The 20894-nt window shown below is 38.3% G+C and overlaps 1 protein-coding gene across 1 annotated transcript in view; it reads left to right on the forward strand.

Moving 5' to 3' along the window:
- The window catches only part of LGR4 (leucine rich repeat containing G protein-coupled receptor 4), a 78421-nt gene that overhangs the window by 42322 nt on the left and 15205 nt on the right, over positions 1 to 20894 (forward strand). The window contains exons 3-11 of the mRNA XM_066187287.1: positions 3789 to 3860; positions 5052 to 5123; positions 14407 to 14622; positions 15272 to 15343; positions 16764 to 16832; positions 17421 to 17492; positions 17580 to 17651; positions 18317 to 18385; positions 18786 to 18857. Coding sequence (XP_066043384.1) covers positions 3789 to 3860; positions 5052 to 5123; positions 14407 to 14622; positions 15272 to 15343; positions 16764 to 16832; positions 17421 to 17492; positions 17580 to 17651; positions 18317 to 18385; positions 18786 to 18857 — 786 coding nt within the window. The remainder of the gene's footprint in view (positions 1 to 3788; positions 3861 to 5051; positions 5124 to 14406; positions 14623 to 15271; positions 15344 to 16763; positions 16833 to 17420; positions 17493 to 17579; positions 17652 to 18316; positions 18386 to 18785; positions 18858 to 20894) is intronic.

The following is a 20894-nucleotide window of genomic DNA, read 5'->3' on the forward strand; positions in this document are numbered from 1 at the left end:
GTAAGGTGTCCTCCACATCTGGAGATTATTTACTCTGTCACTTAAAATAATGATTAAAGGGTATTGCTCACCTCTGTATGACAGGCTAGCAGAAGGATTTTGTTTTCCGTGTGTCCTACTCTGTTATCCTGCTGTGCTGGAATTCATTCTGTAAATTTGAGTATTTCCAAATTTACCATTAAAACACTCAATATTTGTTTTTAAAGTAAAAATAGAAGACTACAACATTCAGTGCAAAGCAATTACAAGAAAGATACCAACTGTGACCATACACTGTAGCTGTGACTCCACTGGAGTCACTCCACTCCAAGGTCTAGCTCAGATGCACTATTTCCAGATACCTGCAGTCCTTGGCAGAGTCTCCAAACAAGAGGGGATCGAGTTAGTAGAAAATATCATGGTCAGTGTGATACACATTTACATCCCATTTCAGATGGTGCCTGCTGCTGTGTCTGTGCCTTGAGAAGTAAGAGATAGCAAATAAAGTTTTTTGTGGCCTCATAGCATGGCAGGACACTTTGCAATTGGTGTTTAATTAAATTGTTACTGTCTTTGTAGGTGAATTTGTTTTGCCACCCGCTGCCTTTTGGAGAAAGAGCTCTAATTAATGGTGATGTACTGTGGTTCAGTGGCAACAGATGGATTTTCAGACTAGGTCTCTGTAACCATTTCCACTCAGACTGATGGGAAGGATAGGTACTCAGCCCTTGGTAGTGTAGACGTAGGGCTGCCTTAAGGTGGTGCTTTGTGACAATGTGAAGTTGTCCCACCGTAGAGCAGAAATTTCCAGGGCTGCTCTCAAGCAGGATTGTGAGTCTTGCTGCAAGGAGATGAAAGTCATGTCCTTTCTGTTGTGCCAGAGTTTTGGCCTTGGTAAAACTGTGATTTCCCTTAGCCCATTTACCATGTGCGTGAGAGAGAGAGAAACAGAGATGCTTTTAAATTATTTAATAATAAATATTTTCAAGACTTGCTGAGAAAAGGTAATGTGGAAAACCTGACTGGATGATTTCAATGGTATCCTAATTTGCAATGCTGTACTTGTGCTATAGTATATGGTATTAATTTTTCAATTCTCTCTTTAAAATGAACCAGGTTATGTAAGGAGAAACATTTCCATCCTTCCAGCTGCTGCCTTGGAAACGTGTTAAGAGCAGTGTGTGATATACTGATCTTTGCCTGCTTGAGAGCTGCAGTTTGAACCTCCTCATGAGCAGCTACCCAAGGCTAGGATGTGAATGATAAATGTATATTTGGCAAACTGATTACTAAAGCCTTTGCACACTTCCTTGAACACTGCCAGACAGTGGAGAAATGGGAATGTAATTGATCACAAAGGTTGGGGGTTTTTTTCTGTTGATTGGTTGGAAAAAGGTTGAAGAAGCATGAGTTGCCTTGAGGAAAGCAAAGTCCTACTGTTTGAAGTCACGCAAGTCGTGCTCTGGCTCAGCTGTATTTTGTTTCCAGTGCTCTTTAGGTTGTTGTTAGTGACATTCAGGTTGAGGGAGAATATTCAGCTGTATTTATTTTAGCTTTTTTAAAGCTAAAGTAATAATCCCCAGTCTCTTCGGGAGAGCAAACAGATGCCTGGCAAGCTTCACACACACCAGATTAATGGGGAACCTTGGCTGAGCTGCAGCCAGAGCTGCCTGACACATTTACCAGGGCTGCCACTCCTTGATTTGTGTAATATGTAATCATAGTAGTGTTTGTATGCAAAATGATTAGGTGCTACAGCCTCAGTTGAATTTTGTTTGATTTGTATTACGCTCTTTCAAACACATTTTAACATAAATATGTTTTGCAGATTACTGGCTCTCTGCTGTAGAGACCCAGCACGTTTCATCAGTACATCTTTCTGCTTACAGTGAACTTCTTAAGAAATTGTTAGAAAGAAAGGCATGAAATATTGCATACCTCCTTCCACATCCCCATAGATAAAGTTAATCAAGTTGATTTGGACAGCTACTGACAACAAAATGAATTTTAGGGGAATGTTTAGTTGCCATCTGGAAACTTCCATTATTGTTAAAAATTCAAAGTATTTGAAAAATCACGTCCCAGCTCTAAAATTCTGACGTTGCTTGCAGACAGGAACTTTCAAGAATAAGCATACATATATTCTTATTTTCTTCTAGTTTCAGAGCTGTTTGATTATACTCAAGCCATGCAGACAGACTTTTCTCAGCAGTCAGCAGATGTGGGTTTTTTTTAAACATGCTTGTAGAGATGTCAGAACCATAGCAATTGGGGGGTGTGTGAAAATACCAGCACTAAAAACCAACAAGCAAGAGTAACACAGCTTTTTAAGATTAAGTAGGATCTGCTGTCATCTTCTTGTTCATGAAGGTGTTCTAGTCCTCTTCTCCCTTGGTTTATAAATATAACCATCTGCATTTGAGAAATGGATTTAATAAAGATAACTAGCATCCTCTCTATCAGGCAGCATTTTATTAAGTCACTAATTCTGTTGCAAGCAGATCTATGTAAGCATTAAATGCTTTGGTAATCTCTTTTATGTAGTTAGAGAAGAAGATAAAAATGTAATAACATTGCTATGTTCTGGCTAGCTGATACTTTAGATGTTGTTATTTCCTTTGTTTGCCTCTTTGAAATAATATTCTCCCTTTACTGTGTCTGGCTTGCTTCACAGTGCCTTGTAACAGCAGAGGTGGGTTTTGATATTCTGTAACCTTTGTTAAAGCACATTGATTGTTTTTTAATTATTAACACTTATTGGATTGTACATAGTATTTCCACAGATCATTTCATTGCACAACCTTGTCCAACATTTCTTTTGCTTAGCTTGAATATGAAACCCAAGTCTAAAATTAAATACTGTGGCTGGAACTTTTGCATCTTTTGTCATTTATGGACTACCAGGTGTTTTGCATTATTGTGTTTACCCTTGATAAAATACAGCTATTAGCAGCTCAAGCGAGGCTGGACTGCACAGGATCTGCTGGTCAGGGGAGAGGTAAAATGCTGAAGAAAAAAAAAATAGTGGGGGAAGGGGGAACGAGCTGTTTGAAAGCAGCTGTTTGGATGTTCCTGCTTTGTATTCTGCAGCATCTCATCTTTATTACTTGTAATATCACAGTGATTCTCATAATTGACTTTATGTTAATATCTAGCAGTCCAGATTTGAAACCAGCCACATTCTGAGAGCGTGTGTATGGCCGAGAATCCTGTTTCATTTCTCCCTGCCCCAGAAGAGTTTCCTTTCTTGAAAAGTTCCTCCAAATAGCTGGCCAAAAGGATGAAATATTACCAATATTATGTCTTGGTCATACTGTCAGCACTGAGTGAACATACCACTTGCTTGTGAATATTGTTTTGATATCTGGGATTGTCATAGAGACTTCTGCTGTAGCATGTAGCGGTTTTTACTTAATTTCATACTTGCTTTAGAAACTGCTATATCGATTGAAAATATGTGGGTACCAGGGCATGTGTTTCAGTGGAGCAATGCTGAAAGTCAGAGGATTGTGTTGATAAATGTGCTGTCAAACCTAGCACCAAAAGAAGGTTCTTCATCATTCTAGGGTGTGTTTTTTCTAGCACATTTGCAGAAGAATATCCACAAGGCTGAGTAATGCATCCTCATTGTTAAAAATGTGCTATAAGTAAAATAACCGTTACAAACTTGGAAGATTGTGAATGTGCTGTAATTGAATGCAAAATGTATAATTGCTTGCAAGATTTGATATAGGATTGATTTTCCTTGTTAGATGGTTGTTGAAGTACTGTATTTTGTGACTGAAATTATTATTGCAATTTTTTTCCAGGCGACTGGCTGGCAATGACCTTACTTTTATCCATCCAAAGGCCTTGTCCGGGTTGAAAGAACTCAAAGTTCTGTAAGTAATTGGGTTTTAGAGCTTCATAGCTAGCTGTATGCTTTCTTAGTGCATAGCCAGACTGTTTATTGGTAGGCTGGAGAAAATTTTTTTGCCCTCTGTACTCCTAAAGTACAGCTCTCCTACTTCTCTAGGTGAAAATGACTTACGATATAAAAAAAAGTCTTTTGTTTTTCTTTCTGAGATAAGAATTTTTATAGCAGTTGTTTTTTCATAGGTAAGGATAAATGAAGCTTTCTGCTGTTTAAGGTTTAAAAAAACTCTATTCGAAACCTAGCATTTCTGATGACGTAAATACTTCCAAATGCTAGCAGGGTAATAGGTAGTTAATTAAAGAGATACTTTTAAAAAATGGCAGACCTTGAGCCTTTAAAGAAAAAAATACAGACACTATTACCAGGGTACAGATTAGGGAACTGCCCATTTGCAATACTATTTATTATGATATTTTGTAAATTGAATGCAAAGTGTCAAAGCTCTGGTAGGCATATCCATTGCAATACTAACACTGGAGGTGCCTGAAATTCTAGCGGTTCTTGGAAAAATGTGGGGCATGGGTCTTAATTAACAGTTAACTTGTCTACTTGAATTTTTACCCCCAGCATGTGCCAAAGCTGAGTAAGATTTTGTAAGGTTATTTATATTCTCTTTATAAAAGAACTCACGTGGCATCCATTGCCTTAGAAGAGAATTTTGAAGAAACCCACAACAGTATAGTTTAATTCAGCTTGGCCCAATGGTGCTTTGTTGGGAGCACACTTTATAATTTAGATTGTTAATGAATTCTGTATTGATGTGACTTCAGGAAAACTTAGAGGTTTGTGTGTTTTCTAACATGCATAGGATAATTCCACAGGAAAACAATAAGATACCATCTCTTGTAGCAAATTTGTCTTAGTGTTAAGTTGCTTAACATCTTTAGTGAGTTCTCAAGGGAATTTCAGCATATTGTGTCAGAGCTTGTTCTCTGCAAGCTAATGTTGTTAATGAATGAGTTGTAAATAAAACTGAAATAGACTGTTTTCTTGTTTCATTGCTGCCGTTGTGTATCTGGTCTTGAAAATTCTACATGCATTTACCTACACTAGAAATCTGGGAAACCATAACAGGACTATGGGCTTTTCTATTACCTCTACCTTTGATAAAGATGACTGTCAAATTCTACTTTATTAACGCAGTAGATTTTTACAGAACCCTACAGAACAATCAGCTGAAGACTGTACCTAATGAGGCCATCAGAGGATTAAGCGGCTTGCAGTCCTTGTAAGTTACCTTACTTTGCTTTTGGTTTTAGATTGTTCTCCAAGTTCCACTTTTAGTCACTCTGTACACCTTTGCTTCATTCTGTAGAGTTATGAAGTATAATAATGTGTGTGTAATCATATAGCTGGAGTTTCTGAAAGTGCAGTTGCAACTGGAACAAAGTTTCACAATCAAAATTCATAAGGAATTTTATTTGTCATCTTCGGAGCAGTGACCCAAATGCCAGCTCTTTCAAAACTCAAACACAAGTTACAAGATTGCTGTCTGAATGCAGTGGTGGTTTAGTTAAACTCTAAACCCTCTTGCACATCCTGAGGTATTTAAGCAATTCTTAAATGTTGTGCAAAAATTAATGATGCCCAAGTCTTTTGTATCCAGAGCAGGAAAAGGGATTTCTGGGAAGAAGTATTACTTGAGACATGCATAGTATTGGTTTTACATGTAGGTGTTGAAATCTCAGTTAGTTATGAATACCTCAGCCATTATTGCTAGTTGCACATAAGTTATTTCATATGTGTTTATACTATCTCATGGCTTATTACGTTTTATAAAGCATCTTAATCAGACCTTAATAGTTAGTTACAGCTCTCTAGGTGGTAGATGCCTATCACTGTGAGGAGGAGGTGGGAGGGGCTGCAAAATTTTTCCTTCTTCCCGCTTACCTCCAGAGAGAGAGAGAGGGGAAGAGAGAGTGTAAATTATATGTTCTCTCTGTGCCAAAGTTTAGGTTTCTGGCCCAAGACTGTTTCTTTCAAATTATGGGTTTTTTGGGGGGGGGGGGGGGGAAATTAGTTTTGCAAAATAGATTTGCAAATTATTGCATGACTTTTGCAGAGATACTTTTCTGCATTTCCTAAGCTTGGATCTTGGCCCTACTTCTTGTAGCTGCTTGGATATTCCAGTAAGCAGTGAATTCAACATCTACATTTCACTCTTTTTTTAGCATATGTGTAGAAGAGGAAATACCTTTGTCTTGGTGTAAATACTATGCATTGTAATAAAAGCCCTTCAAAGTGCATGATATGAACAAACCTTTAGTAATAATTTAAAACAAAACAAAAACTTCTTCCTGGCTTCCAACACTTCTTTGATGCCAGAAAGAGAAACTGCTTTAGTAAAAATGTTTGTCTACAAATCGTCCATTTCATTTTCAGTGAACATATTTTTTCTATACATATTTACAGTAATATTTGTTCTCTGATTAAAGTTTAAAATATTAAATCTCCAGTTGCTGGCGATGATAATTTGATGATAATGTTATGTGCAAAAGGGAAGGAACAAAATTTAAGAGAAAAATAATGTATAAATTAAGCCATCATCTCTCTTTTTTAAAAAAACTGTAAGTTTTTTAATATTTTTGGAAAGATGACTATGTTAGAGCTATTTTTTAAAAAACATTTTCATTTTGAAAAAAAGAGCAAGATGATTATGTAAGATTTTATAATGTAATCATTATAATCACTTTACCAAAACATCCTTACGATTAAAATGTAATCATAACAATTTAAAATGTGGCAAATGAATGTGGCTCCTTTCTAGGAGCTTCATTCTTTAAGGGCAAATGATAAACTATATCAATTTTAGGATTGTGAAAAAGGAGGAAATTAGGTTAGTAAGTACTAGCAAGCTGCTTGTTATTTCTTTCTCCGAGGAAAACCAAATTGAGATTTCCAGATAACTGTTGGAAATATGGTGGGCAAATCCAGTCTGAAAGTCACTGGTATCAGAATCAGAGACAATTTTGAGTTGGAAGAATCACTGAATCCAGCTCTCTAGTGAAAGGTCCACAACACAGGGATTGAACCCATGACCTTGGTGTTATTAGCACCATACTCTAACCAACTGAGCTAAATATGATGCTCAGGAAGGTTTTATCATGGGGATTTTTTTGTTTTTGTTTTTTTGAGGTTTTTTTTCCCACCCACTGATGTTACTCAGCCTTTGGTTTGTCCCTCTCTGTTCCTGAGAATGATATGTCTGCATTGCAAGACCACTGTAATTTGTTAGAATGGGCAGGAATTTGAGAATAAATTGGGGTTTGATAGAAGCGTAGTGAGAGATGAATAGCATTTTTTCTGTGCAATTTGTTTACTTCACCAGAATGCATTTCTGTGATTTTAGTGAATTTCAGGAAAACTTTGTTAGCATTACTCATGCATAATTACACTGATTATGCATGTCCCCTAGTAATGCAGATAGCACCTTCTGGCAAAGGAATGTAAGAGTGGTCCCTGAATTTTGTGCCTGAACATGGAAACTTAAGTGTCAGCATCCTGCTTTATTGCATAAAAAAAGGGAAAAAAGTGATTTATTCCCCTCCGTAAGGAATTTTTGTGAATTCAAAACACCCACGTTGCTGCAAGCTTCTTTGAAAACAAATAACTCACTGCAGAATAAATGTTAGAAAACCTGCTTCTACTCTTTTATATAATCTCCATCCCAAACCTGCAGGTTTAAACATTACTGAACTGTTCCTCTTTTGGCGGTTTCCCAGTTTGCTCTGAAGTATGTTTCAGGGTTTGTTTTTTGTTTGTTTGTTTATTTGTTTATTTGTTTGTTTTTCTTGGTGAAGGCACAAATTACTTCCTCATGAAACTTTATAGTATGTTGATAATAATTTCATTTGAAACACCTTTGCAACTGTTTTCTGTCTTAATATGCTCCAGTTTCTAGCTTCATAGGAAGTCAGTTGCCACAATGTTATACGTATTAACAAACTCAGTAAACATACCTGGGTGGAAATAAGGAAGATGGTTATAGGAGCTTCATGATCTGTAGTGTTCATATTACAGCTGGTGAGTAGCCAGCCTGGTTCAGAATACTAAATGACAGCTCTTTATTTTCTGTTTGCACTGTATATTTTTCCCAGCTCTGGCCTCCGAAAGAGAATTAGAATAGGGTTCTTTACATAGAGCTGAAATGTAGCAAAATCAGTTTTACTGAGCGGAAGCTTGCTGTATAGCACCCCAGAAAAGTTTATCTGGCGTGATGTATGCTCACATTGCTGTGATAGGTGGGACTGTGGCAAAGCCACTGGTTGTCCAGCTTGTGCCTGCCTCTTTTAGTAGCAGAAAAACCTGACAAAGAGCTTCACAAATGCAAACAATAGTCTTGATGCATTTTGATTGCAGCAAAGCATCGACAGCATGTTTTGGTTATTACAAGGCCACGAAGTAGTATACTTTGTATTTTAGATCTGGAAATGGTGTTAGTGAAGTTTATGGGCAATCCAGGGGTCAGACAGGGAGCAAGAGGTACAGCAGCACAGCAGTGTGATGATGCTCAGCAGCGTGTGATGCTGCTTCCTGGGAATGACTGGGAAGCCATAAAAGAAAGTCACTCCTTTAAGTGCCTTTGCATATTTGACTGTGATGACTTATTTTGGTAACACTATTTATTCTGAGCTTTGACCCAGAATCTGGGGATTTGTAAAATGGGTCTGTAAGCTGCAGCTATTGTTAGGGTTGCTTTGATTGATCACAGAAACCGAGCTATGTAGGACTAGCAGAAATATTCTAGTACAATCCCCAGTGTGTGACAAATATTGGAATTACACTATCTAAACAAAGACTTTCAGATGCTTTACAAAAAGCTTTATTCCACTTGCATAAAAACCCCACAAACCTAATTGCCACTGTGCATTTGCCATCACATCCAGGAGTCTTTTGAAAGCCTGTCAATATCTGCTAATGTATTAGGTATTATTTATTATAATTGTAGTTCTACTGTCCCAGCACATGTGCACACTTGTCCACATGCAGGGAATATAAGAGCATTCTGCATCAACAGTTCAAAGCACTGCAGCTTAGCTGTTCTGCCAGATTCCCAAATTGTTGGGATTTGGGATCATGCCAGTGTGATACTCAACTGTGATAGCTCCTGCCTTTCTTGTGTGGGTGTTCACCTGAGCTGCACACGTAAGTGTCTTCATGCATGTGGTCAGCAGTCATTTTCTGCAGTACCTGGTGGCAGGTCTGGCTCCCTGAACAGCCCCATCTGCTCACAGCAGGTTCATAACCAGTTTTTCAGTCTGGTTTCCTATCTTAGGAGGCTGGAGCAGGCTTGAAGCAGGATAAGGCCAGAGGCATGAATCAGTTGGGGTGGAATAATATTTTCTGGGAGTGGGAATCATCTTGACCCAGGTAGGAAAGACTAGGGTCCTAATGTAGAACTGAAATGAGAGCAGAATCATACTTTGCAGGGTAAAAATGTATGATAAAAGCATGGGGACAGAGAATGGAGGCATATTTCAGTCAGGACACATTTAAAATATGTTCTGTAGCACATATCAGCAACTATCATGAATTTCTAGCTTTTTTGTATTTTAGGAAGGATTTCTTATACAGATCAAGCTAATATCTGTATTTATTTAAAAAGTGAAATCTAGAAACATTCTGCTGGTAATAAAACTGCCCAATCTTAAGCCATAGTTCATATTGCTGACAGTAATTTCAGTAACATAAATCATAAATGCAAAATGTGTCAGAAGGAAAGATCCCCTGAATTTGGAGAGAACAGTGCAAACATAATCTTATATCAAAAAATACACACTTCTAATTCTGCCATTTTCTTCTTAGAGAGTGCCTTAGGGCTCCTTTTGATAATTTTGTGAATCTGGATTACAGAGTTTGGAAGGACAAGACATTTCTGTAGGGACAATAGTGTCTGGGGGGCTGTGGAAGGTATTCATCAACAGCAATGACTAGATGAAGTTAAGAAGCTTTAAAGGGTTTGATAGGTAGTATGTACCCCTAACTGTGGCAGGTGTCATTTCAGCTAAGCTGCTTTTAATGGTTTGTCTTCAGAGGTTTTCTAGTTTCCTGCTTTGTTGTTTGAAGGGGTTAAAGGGCATCAGCCCTCAGATTTAGTCTGTGTTAAGATACTGGATTAATTAGAATGGGAATGGAAGAAATTGACACATTTCCTCTTTAACCTGCAAAACCAATACAGACTTAAATCCACTGAGTATGTTTTTCTTCCTTGAATGTTCAGAGTTAAGAATGTATAAGAGCTCTTCTGAGCATATCTGATTGTGCTGAAAAATCTTTGAATATACTGCTTTGTATACTTCATATATTTTTCTAGGCCGTCTTTAGTGTTCTGGTTTTCTTGAAAGTGAGGCTTTTTTTTTTTTTTGTGAGCTTCAGGGATTTCTGGGATTATTGTAGCTTTTTCTTTTTTTAACTGTCTGGGTTTGCTTAAGGAATTGCTAAGTTTAAAAAAAATCAGGGAATTATTTAGAAATCGAATGATCAGAAACTTAAATGAGATGGTAAAAGTTAAATAGCACATAAGCAAAATCAGCTGAATCCTCTGTGGGTACTTTGCAGCAAACTATGACCTCTGACTGGTGCCATCTAAACATTTAGATGGAAGCAACAGATGTGCCGGCACATCAGTACTTGTGATTGAAATAGCTTCGGCATGTATCATTAGTTTCTGAGGGCTGCTGTAAATTTGTCTTTGAATAAAGCAAATCCCTGTATTGATGTTCCGAACATACCATGAATGCACAGAGAGCCACTGCTTGATACAGTGAGCAAACTCTCAAGAGTGTTTTAAAGTACCTCTGTTAACATGGGTTATTGCCTCCCAGTGTAGCAGGATTTCTGAGGTACCAGGCTTATCGGTACTCAACTTCAAGACCTAAAAATCTACTCCACTGTTATTGGAGTGATTTCTTTGTATTTTTTGAAGGAGCACTTTAAAGAGCAATGTTCGTTAATGATTGCCATCGAGCAGAAGTGGTTTAACACAAGAGTTGGGAGTGATTTGCCTTTTATTAACATCAGCAGTAAACTTCTGATGTACAAGGCTGTTAATTAGGCTATTAGTACAAGGCTGTTAAAATTTCCTAGTCGCTGAAGCCTGCCTGTGGTCACAGATGAGAGCTAGTGAGGCTGGGAGGCTAGTCCTGGAGGCCTCTCAGGTGTTACCTATAGGGGATGCAGGCTGTAGGGCAGTTGCCCTAAGCAGTGTGTGTACATTTGTATGTGAAATTCATTTATACGTGTGTGTTAGATTTGGAACTTCTATTCATTTGAATTGAGGTAGGCGTTCTTACTAGTTCTGGTTTCCTGAAAGTAGAGTCAATTGTTTGAAGACCTTGTTATACCTCTTTGAACTAAACATCAAATACTGATGGAAGAGCTGCTGAATGTTTAGGTTTCTATCATCCTCCTGCTCTTGTCTTCTCCTGGAGTTGGTGCTTGTGTGAGGAGGGATCATGAGAGGAATAGAAGTGAAGAAGACAGCTCCACAACTGAACTCTTAATTTATAGAATAAAATGTAAAGGTCTCTCACAAGCCAGTGCCTATATGAAAGCTGGAATTGGAGTAGCTTCTGAGAGATAAAGGTACATGGTGCAAGCTCTAATTTGAAGAATATACTTGGATCTTTAGCAATATAATGGAAAAAGACAAAGTTCAGTCCAAGCAAAGAATGTTGCTTGTTCTTTGTTAATTATTGGACCTAGGTAATATTCCCTTGCCTGCCTTAAAAAAACGTTGTGGTCTTTAATTCTTAATGTTTTGGGAAGGTTGTCAAATATTTTAGGTTTGCTTTTCAGTTGTTTCACTAAGTGCTTTGTTATGTGCATTTCACACTAAATGGGAGCATTTCAGCTGTGTTTTGTGCATTCAGTAACATGTTGGATAAGCTTTGACTGTTTGGAAGAGGAAAAAAAAAAACCAAAACCATGGCATATTAGGCTCTTGAGAACACAAAAAATTCTGGATAATGCCAAATAACTTAAAAATATTTTTTTCACTTTGCAAACTTTCCTGCTCAATGTCAGTGGTGGGTGGTGTTCTTTCCCCCCTCATGTCTCCTGCTGTGGGCTGGAGAAAATAAACCCAACAGATTGGATGGCTGTGGACAGTCATCAGTTTAAAGTATGGTTACTTGATTACTCGATCCACCTCTTCTGGGGAACGGAGGTCTTGGCAAAGCAAACTAAAAATTCAGGGTCCGACATCATCTCCATGACTGTATCTATTCTCCCTGGCTGTGTTCAACTCCCTCACTGTGTGTGTTCATCCTTCATCTGTTCACCTCTTCCTTCAAAGCTGGGAGAGGTGGAGCAGGACGTGTGGCTTTTTTTGTGTGCTTTTCTTTTCTTAAGTCTCCCTGAAAAATGGAATTTAGCAAGGTGCAGTGGAGGTACAAATGGACTAGATGAGTAGGTACAGTGATTGAGGCCTGTCTCTTGAGTATGCTGCTTCTCTTAAAAAAACCCAAACCAACCACTTCCCCCAGCAAAAAACAAACAAACAAACAAAAAACCCAACAAAACAAACACAAATAAAAACAGGAAAAAAAAGGTGGGGAAGGGGTAGGGAGAAATTAGAAGACTCGGATATCTTTATTCCATTGGGAAATAATTCTTTGATCTTCAGGGAGCTGTGTAAATTTAGCAGAGGAGGAAGGTAATTTCTAGTTGCTTTTTTTTCTGAAGCAGAGCCTCAGGCTTTTTTCCTCTCTCCCCCCAGCCTCTTTGTTTTCATCCTTTATTATCAGCAGACTTCAGTTTCACTGAAATGTTCTAGTCTCCGTGCAGCCTAAGAGCATTCAAATAGAATAGCATACACACCTGTCAGACCATGGGGCAAATGGTAAGGGGATGCCAGCATATGAACCATAGGAATTGCCTCTTTGATGTACAGCTTTAGAGCTAATGACACCTCACTCATCTTGAGAGAACTTAGTCAGCAGAAAATTTTGTAAGTTCCGACATGTAATAGTATATTTGTTGCTTAATTTGGTGTATTTTTTTGACTTTTTATTACATGGAAATTCAGCTGATGACTTTTTTTCATCATAATTTGAAATATGCAAACCACATGCATCACAACAACAACCCTCTGTTTTAAGGAAAAAGATTAAGTGTGTTAAATTTGTGATCAGGCTTGTCTTCTGCATTAATTCTTGGCCAGAGTTGTCTTCTCCCTTTGAATTCTGCATGTCCTTTAAGTGTTGGGATCCAGATCTGTTGCAACTGTGCCTGGGGACAAATGCAGTAAAGTCACTCGGTCCACACTGCATGCCCAGAGAAGGACAGGATGAATGGCCGGAGGAAATTACTTCTGAAACTAACCTAGCCAGACTTTCAAGAGCATATCTGATCATGGCTTCAGAAACCAGAGAGTGATAACATCATTCCAGAGCTGTGCTGATATGTATGTTAATGAGCATCCATGTTAATGGAGGAGGGTATGTGTGTTCTCTCTTCCTGCACGGCAGCACAATGCACCATAGCTGGTACAGCAGTCATTTCAAATCAGTTGTGCAAGGTGCCTTCTGTTGTGTTCGCAGCAAAGTCACCATGCTTCAGCTGCTTGTTGACCTAGAGAAGACAGCCTTTAGGTCAGAGGGCCATCAAATAATTGCCCAGTGCTGTCTGCTCTGTGCCTTTTTAGACCCATTAAGGTCCATGGACTATCACTGCTTTATGAATGTATTGCTTCTTCCCAGGATATTGAATAACCTCTGGGTCCTAGATATGTCCCCTTGTCCCCTCATAGTTAGTGCAAAAATGAACCCTGTCATGGCTGGAACCAGGACAGTTACTATATTTAATTTTGCAATTGGTGTTCATTTAGGGAAAAAGTATGATGGCAGATCCAGTGATGTGCGATAGTTAATAGTGCTGACATGCTATTTTGCATTTTGTTGTGGAGAATGTTAGAAAAGATCAGGTGCAAGAGAGCAGTCAGTTTCAGTTGAGATGTTTCATTTGTTGGGATAATTCATAACTCTGACTTCGTTCACAAACAGTTTTTAATAATCTTGTTCCCTAAGGTTTGTTACTGCATAGCAGTACCACAAAACAAAGCATACAACAGTATATGATGCTATCAACAAGGCAGATGTAGGGATGATCCATTCAAATGACTAAATGCCTCTGCAATCTTAGATACGCTGTGAAGCTGCTGTTTTAAAGATTTGTTGCAGTGTTAAAAGCTAGGGGTTTTGTGGGACGTGCCTTACAGAGTTATTAATTCATTTTGGTTAGCTGATTATAAGCTTATCAATTTGTTAAAATGTTTTATTAAAAATGCTTGAACAGTTTATTATGAAACTTTATTTTATGGGCTCTTCATTTGCCTTGAAAAGCTTCTCATACATCTTCCAATAAAACTTCAAACTTCGCAGTATTGAATTATTTCAGTGGAAGATACATAAGCTTGAAAAAAGCTGTTCATGAATAGTAGGACTTCAGCTGGTATTGTTGCTGATGTGTAGTTTGAGTTTGTTCCATGAATTCTTTCTGTTCCAATATAGGCGTTTAGATGCTAACCATATTACTGCCATACCAGAAGACAGTTTTGAGGGTCTTGTGCAGCTGCGTCACCTTTGGCTGGATGACAACAGTTTGACAGAAGTTCCCATCCATCCGCTCAGCAATCTCCCTTCCCTGCAAGCCTTAACGCTGGCTCTCAACAAGATAACGCACATCCCTGACTATGCATTTACAAACCTTTCAAGTCTTGTTGTTCTGTGAGTATTTGCATTTCCTAGGACACTTTGCTTTTCTCCTCAGTTACAGCTTTGATTAATCTAGGGTGGCATCAAAAATGGTTGTTTTCCTATGTTTTAGCTCAGTTGACTACTAACAGCCTATACTGCCAACATGAGATGATACCATGTATGTTAGAGAACCTACTGAAGGTTTGATAAAGACTTTCTCCTAAACAAAAAGTCACATGGGCCATGGGTAGTGAGATTTAATTTCTGACATCTCATTATATAATGAATATTTCAAAACAATGGTTGTCAGAGAAAGCTTTTAGAGATACTAAAAGAAAAAAGAAATCTGTTTTATCTGAAACCTGTTTCTTTGTAGTCTTAAAAATCTCCATGGAATAATATGAAAAATTATTTTGATTTCTGTGTTTATGTTATATTTTTATCACATTTATGAATAGCGGATAAAGACTTAAAATAGGTTGTCCTGACTGCAAGCAATGTCTTCTTTTTCCATATGAGGATGAAATATTCTGTCTGGAAGTGAAAGATATTCTTCTGCATAATCCACCTCATGCAATGTTTTTTTGCTAAACTATTTTACTCTCTTGATTTCATAGAAATATCTGCTAATTTGTTAACTTGCATGAAATCATTCACTTGTTTTGGTGTTGTTTTTCAGACATCTCCATAATAATAAAATAAAAACTATAGGAAAACACTGTTTTGATGGATTAGACAACCTTGAAACCTTGTAAGTATGTTTCCTAAAATAATTTCTAGTCAGTGTTTGTCTCAGTCTCAGCTTAATCAAGGTGGCCATACTGGTATGATGAAAATTTTGCAAATCAGGCAGATGTGGACTGTGCAACACATGCCACTGACACTTAGGTCCAGCTCAAGTTTCAGAACTGAGGGCTGGTAATCAGTGCACTGCTCCACCAAAAACTAATTACCTACATTGAGAAGCAGGTAAATATTAGCCTGGGTGAAATGTCATGCTGAATGATGTGGCTTTAATGTTCCTAGCCCTGGTCTAGCTGATGTATCTTTGCATAGCACTCTGCTGAGTCAGGTGGATAGATCACAAGTGTTTGAGTGGCCCCATGAGTGATAAGGTACAAATATTTGTTTCTCAGATTTCCTGTAGGGTTAAACTTATATAGGATACATTGCCAAAGCTGTTGTGTGACAATAGGAGGTTTCTGAGGGGATCTCAGAGGGGCTGTTGCTCCACTGTTCCTCGTCCTAAACTTTGTGAGTGCCTTACTGGCAAGGAATGGCTTTCAGCTGCTTGGGTTACATTCCCCATTCCCCTTCAGCTCACTCAGTGAATGTCTAATAAGCAATATCTCCCTCAGCGGTGCCTTTTTTTTTAATGCTTTGGAGAATGCTAAATAAGCAAAACTAATGAAGGAGGGTAAGGGCAGGCCAATGACAACCTCTGTTAACGTGAGGAGCTTGGATGAGTCCAGAAATGCTACTTATTTCATCTTGTCATCCTCTTACAACCTCAGTTAAGTAATGATGTGCTTTGTAAATAGATACAACTGATATAAGACTAGGAAAAGGTTTTTTGCCATTTATAAGGAATTCCTTTTGCAGAAGTCCTGAAATTACTGCTAGAATAGTGACAAGTTAACTCAGAATTCAAGAGATCCCCATCACCAATCTGTCATGAGGTTTTTCTGTGCTTCTAATCAGTATTTATAATTGGTTTTGCTGCAAGATCTGCTTTTACGTAGTGGCTTATGTAAAAGAAGATCTTTAAATACTGTTACTGTTTGTTTTATAAAACCTTGACAAAAATATTCTTAGTAAGATGATAATAAAGAGTAGTCATTTGTATCTCCTTTTTTTTTTTCAATCTCTGAAATCATAATTCATTTCTGTGTAAATTCTGTTGAAGAAAAATCTGTGAGGTATTGAAAAATACTGAGCTTTTCTGTAAGGAAATATTATTTGACTTAATATGGCTAATCCCTGGGTAATATTAAATATCTTACCTAAGTTATTAACTGCTTATAAAGCATGTAAAACATTAGGAGACTACATCTAAGTTGAAGGTGTTCTGAAAACTCTTTTCTTTCATTGGTCTGTCTTAACAAAAATTATTTTGACAATTCATGGCTACTGTTAAAAATTTTATAATGTTCTTGCTTGGTTTCTTCTAGGGATTTAAATTACAATAACATGGTAGAGTTCCCTGAAGCCATAAAAGCACTTCCAAGTCTAAAGGAGTTGTGAGTATTACTTAGTTTCCCTTTTTACCAGTTTTCTTTCTCCTTTTCATAAATGAAAAGGATAAAAAAACTCCCCTAGATTTAAGAATGCTTGTCTCCTTGTGCAGGGGCCTAAATTAGGTTAAGTTATTCTAAGTGAAGCCATAATTAAAAGAAAATATAATCATCATCTAGAGAGGACATGTGTTGAAAATTATTTTGGAGTTACATAAGCAGGCAATGTATTCAGGAGAACCATTAGTATAGATCTTAATGACGAGATGGTTCTGGCCTCCAGTAGCAGATCAGGTACTCATTGACGATGCACATTTTCCTTCTCCCCTACCTAAGAGATTAGTAAGAAAAATGAAAGTACAGCATCATGTGTGGTCCAAAGAATTTCTTTCTAATGAAATATTTTCTGTTTAGCGTATGTGCAGTAAACAGAAATCATGCCTTTAAAGTTATTCCTACAGATTGACTTAGTCCTGTTGTAGTCCTTGTTATGGCAGGATTGGGAATTGAGTAGATATGATGAAAATGGCTACTAGTTGAACCTGCTGGCAGTCTAGTTTTAAATGTTGAGTTTTTCTTTGCTAATATCTTTAGGGGATTTCACAGTAACTACATTTCCATAATTCCTGATGGTGCATTTGCAGGAAACCCCCTTCTAAGAACGATGTAAGTAATTTTCATTCATCTATTTTTAGCCTTTTGGGGGACAGTGACTGTAAGAACAAACACTGAAATGTGTTTTTCATTTCCCAGACATTTGTATGATAATCCTTTGTCTTTTGTGGGGAACTCAGCATTTCAGAATCTGTCAGATCTGCATTCCCTGTAAGTACCTTGTTGACAGTACCGTACAATAAATGGGTATGAAATGTTGTGGCTAAGAACTCAAAACAAATGGATTTTTTGACTCCCTCTTACATTAGAGGCTTTTTTTCAGTAAGTTTTAATAAATACTGTTATTGTTGGGATTATCTAGTTTTTTAAGAAGCTCTATTAAAAGTGCTCTACAACTTTTTTTTTAATTTCCTTTGATAAGATACATAACCCAAGGCCAAATGCTCAGATTCCTAGTTAAACAATCTGCAATATGTCCTTGGTGGTTTTTTGAGCAGGGATGTACATTGTGAAAATGTTTTGCAGGTTAGTGCATGTAGGCTCTTAGAAGATATCACCTCTAGGGGTGATGAATAAGCAAAATGGATTGAGACTTTGAACTACAAACTACACTTTTCACATGTATATTGATAACACTCTTTCCAGTTTGATGAATTCCAATTGTTTGGTCATGGAGGAGTAATTTATTTGGCAAATGAGTAGCATAAGAAGCAGTGAAAAGACAATCTTTCACACATTATTCACATGTAAAATTTAAAAGCAGTAAGAATGTTAGAATGTCTCTTTGGTGTAAATATCTACCGGATAATAAGACTGAATGTCACAAATCAGTTTTATAATAGTTCACAGCTAATTTTCATGGGGATTTTTTTTAGGGTCATTCGGGGTGCCAGCATGGTGCAGTGGTTTCCTAATTTGACAGGAACCATAAATCTGGAGAGCTTGTAAGTGTCTTCTGCAGAAATAAATTCTTGGGTTTCCCTCTTGAGAAGTAATTGAAATATGATTAAGGGATCTGGAGAGCAACTGCATGTATGTTCTCTTCCTGTCAGTAAATGTAATGATGCAGTTTTCCTCACTGTGATACCTGGGTGCCACTTAATGGGGTTTTTTTTTAGTAGGGGAAGCTGATAAAAGCTGATGAAAAAGGCCATTGATACTAGCCCCCTCTCCCAGAACTGAAAAACAGAAAAATTGTCCTCATCCAAACAAAGAAAAAAAAAATTGGTGGGTGAATCTAGCACCCCAATAGCATTCTATTCTTATATATCCTTGTTTTGCCATCTGTCATAAACAAAATAAGCATTTATATGTGTGGGTTTGTTGTTTTTCTTTCCCCCACAGAACTCTTACAGGGACCAAGATAAACACTATTCCTTTTAATTTATGCCAAGAGCAAAAGGTGCTTCGAACTTTGTAAGTATAGATATTGTGCCTCTCTTCATGCATCAGAATGTTTTGAAAGAAACTTAAATCTAATTTAAAGTTGAAGTGTTGCTTCGAATTTTTGATCCTAGTAGTTCTACCAAAGGTGGAAATGCGGCTTCTTGATTGTTCAAATCAAGATTTTTTGCAGATTTGATGTAATGCTTTACATTCCTTAAACAGAGCCCCCTTTATAGGGATATGTTTTATTTCTTTCATATGTTATGAGAGAGATGTAAGGTGGTGCTGCAGGGACCAATCTTCAAATTTGTTCTGCCACCATTCATTCTTAACACAACAGTAGTCATCTATGTTCAGAGATTAAAGAAGAATTTAGCTATAGTGCTTTGACTTTTTGTGTTCAGGAACAGAACATCAGGAACCAAAAGAAATGGAGATGAGAATTAGGAAGAAGATAGCAATACAAGGGCTAGATATAAAAAGCAGTGAGGATGTGTTAAAATTAGTGCAAAAAACCCCAAATTGGTGTCCTGGTTTAGGGCAAATTGGGGAGAAAGCCACCAAATGGGGTCCCTCTAGAAAGGTAAATTCAAGAGGCCACTCCCCCTACTGGTTCAGGAAAAGATTTCCTTGGAGAAAAGTGAAAAAAAAAAATGTTTATTTAACAATCAATGTATTCACAAGCATAAAAAACCAAGTAGTATTAAACAATAAAACCTCTTGCTGTTCTGAAGAGATGGCAAATTCAGAAAGTCCTTTTCATGGGGTGTAGCTTGACTTGCTCACTCTCTTATCAGTCTTTACGGTGCTGGAATGCAGCATCCTGGGCCCTGGTGGGCCACAGCTGTTGATAAGGCTGTTCTTGAAATGAATCCCGTTGTCTGACTCAGTCCTCTCAGGGGTGCCATGCCTCCACAGGACTTGCTTTTCAAGGCCTAGGATGGTGTCCCGAGCCGTAGCATGAGGCACAGGGTAGGTCTCCAACCATCCAGTTGTGGCTTCCACCATTGTGTAGTGCTTGCCTTAGCATGTCTGGGGCACTGTAATATAATCAATCTGCCAGGCCTCCCCGTACTTATATTTGGACCACCACCCACCATACCACAGGGGCTTCACCCTCTTGGCCTGCTTGATTGCAGCACATGTGTCACAGTCATGGATAACCTGAGAAACACTGTTCATGGTGAGATCCACCCCTTGGTCTCATGCCCACTTATAGGTGGCATTTCTGCCCTGATGACCTGAGGCATCATGGGCCCATTGAGCTAGGAACAGCTCTCCCTTGTGTTGCCAATCTAAATCTATCTTTGACACCTCTATCTTGGCAGCCTGATCCAGCTGCTCGTTGTTTTGGTGCTCCTCATTACCTCTACTCTTGGGGACATGGGCATCTACATGGCGGACTTTCACAGATAGTTTCTCTGCCCTGGTAGCAATGTCTTCACTCTTCAGCAGCCCAGACTGGTTTTCCCCTACTAGGTTCCACTTCTCCAGCCATCCCCACAGAGCACTGGCTACCATCTGTGAATCAGTGTAGAGGTAGAGCTTTGGCCACTTCTCTTTTTCAGCAATGTCCAGGGCCAGTTGAATGGCTTTGAGTTCAGCAAGTTGACTTGATTCCCCTTCTTCTTCAGTGGCTTGTGCGACCTGTTGTGTGGGGCTCCATACGGCTGCTTTCCACTTCTGGTTCATCCCTAGGATGGGACAGGAACCATCAGTGAAAAGAGTGTAGTGTGTTTCTTCTGCTGGCAGTTGGTTGTACAGTGGAGCTTCTTCAGCACATGTCACTTGTTCCTGCTCCTCTTTGTCCATGAGACCAAAATTTTCAACTTCAGACCAATTTGTAATTATCTCCAAAATCCCAGGGTGATACAGTTTTCCAATATGGGCATGCTGTGTGATAAGAGCAATCCAGTTACTCCATGTGGCGTTGATGGCATGGTGGGTGAGTGAACCTTAGCTTTGAACATCCACATGAGAACCAGTAGTTGAGGTGCCAGGACTAGTTGTGCTTCAGTGCCTATTACCTCTGAGGCAGCTTGGACTCCTTCATAGGCTGCTAAGATT

This window comes from Chamaea fasciata, unplaced genomic scaffold, assembly GCF_029207755.1.
Source record: "Chamaea fasciata isolate MVZ Bird 193981 ecotype frontalis unplaced genomic scaffold, bChaFas1.0.hap1 SCAF_7, whole genome shotgun sequence".
Taxonomy (NCBI): Eukaryota; Metazoa; Chordata; class Aves; order Passeriformes; family Sylviidae; genus Chamaea; species Chamaea fasciata.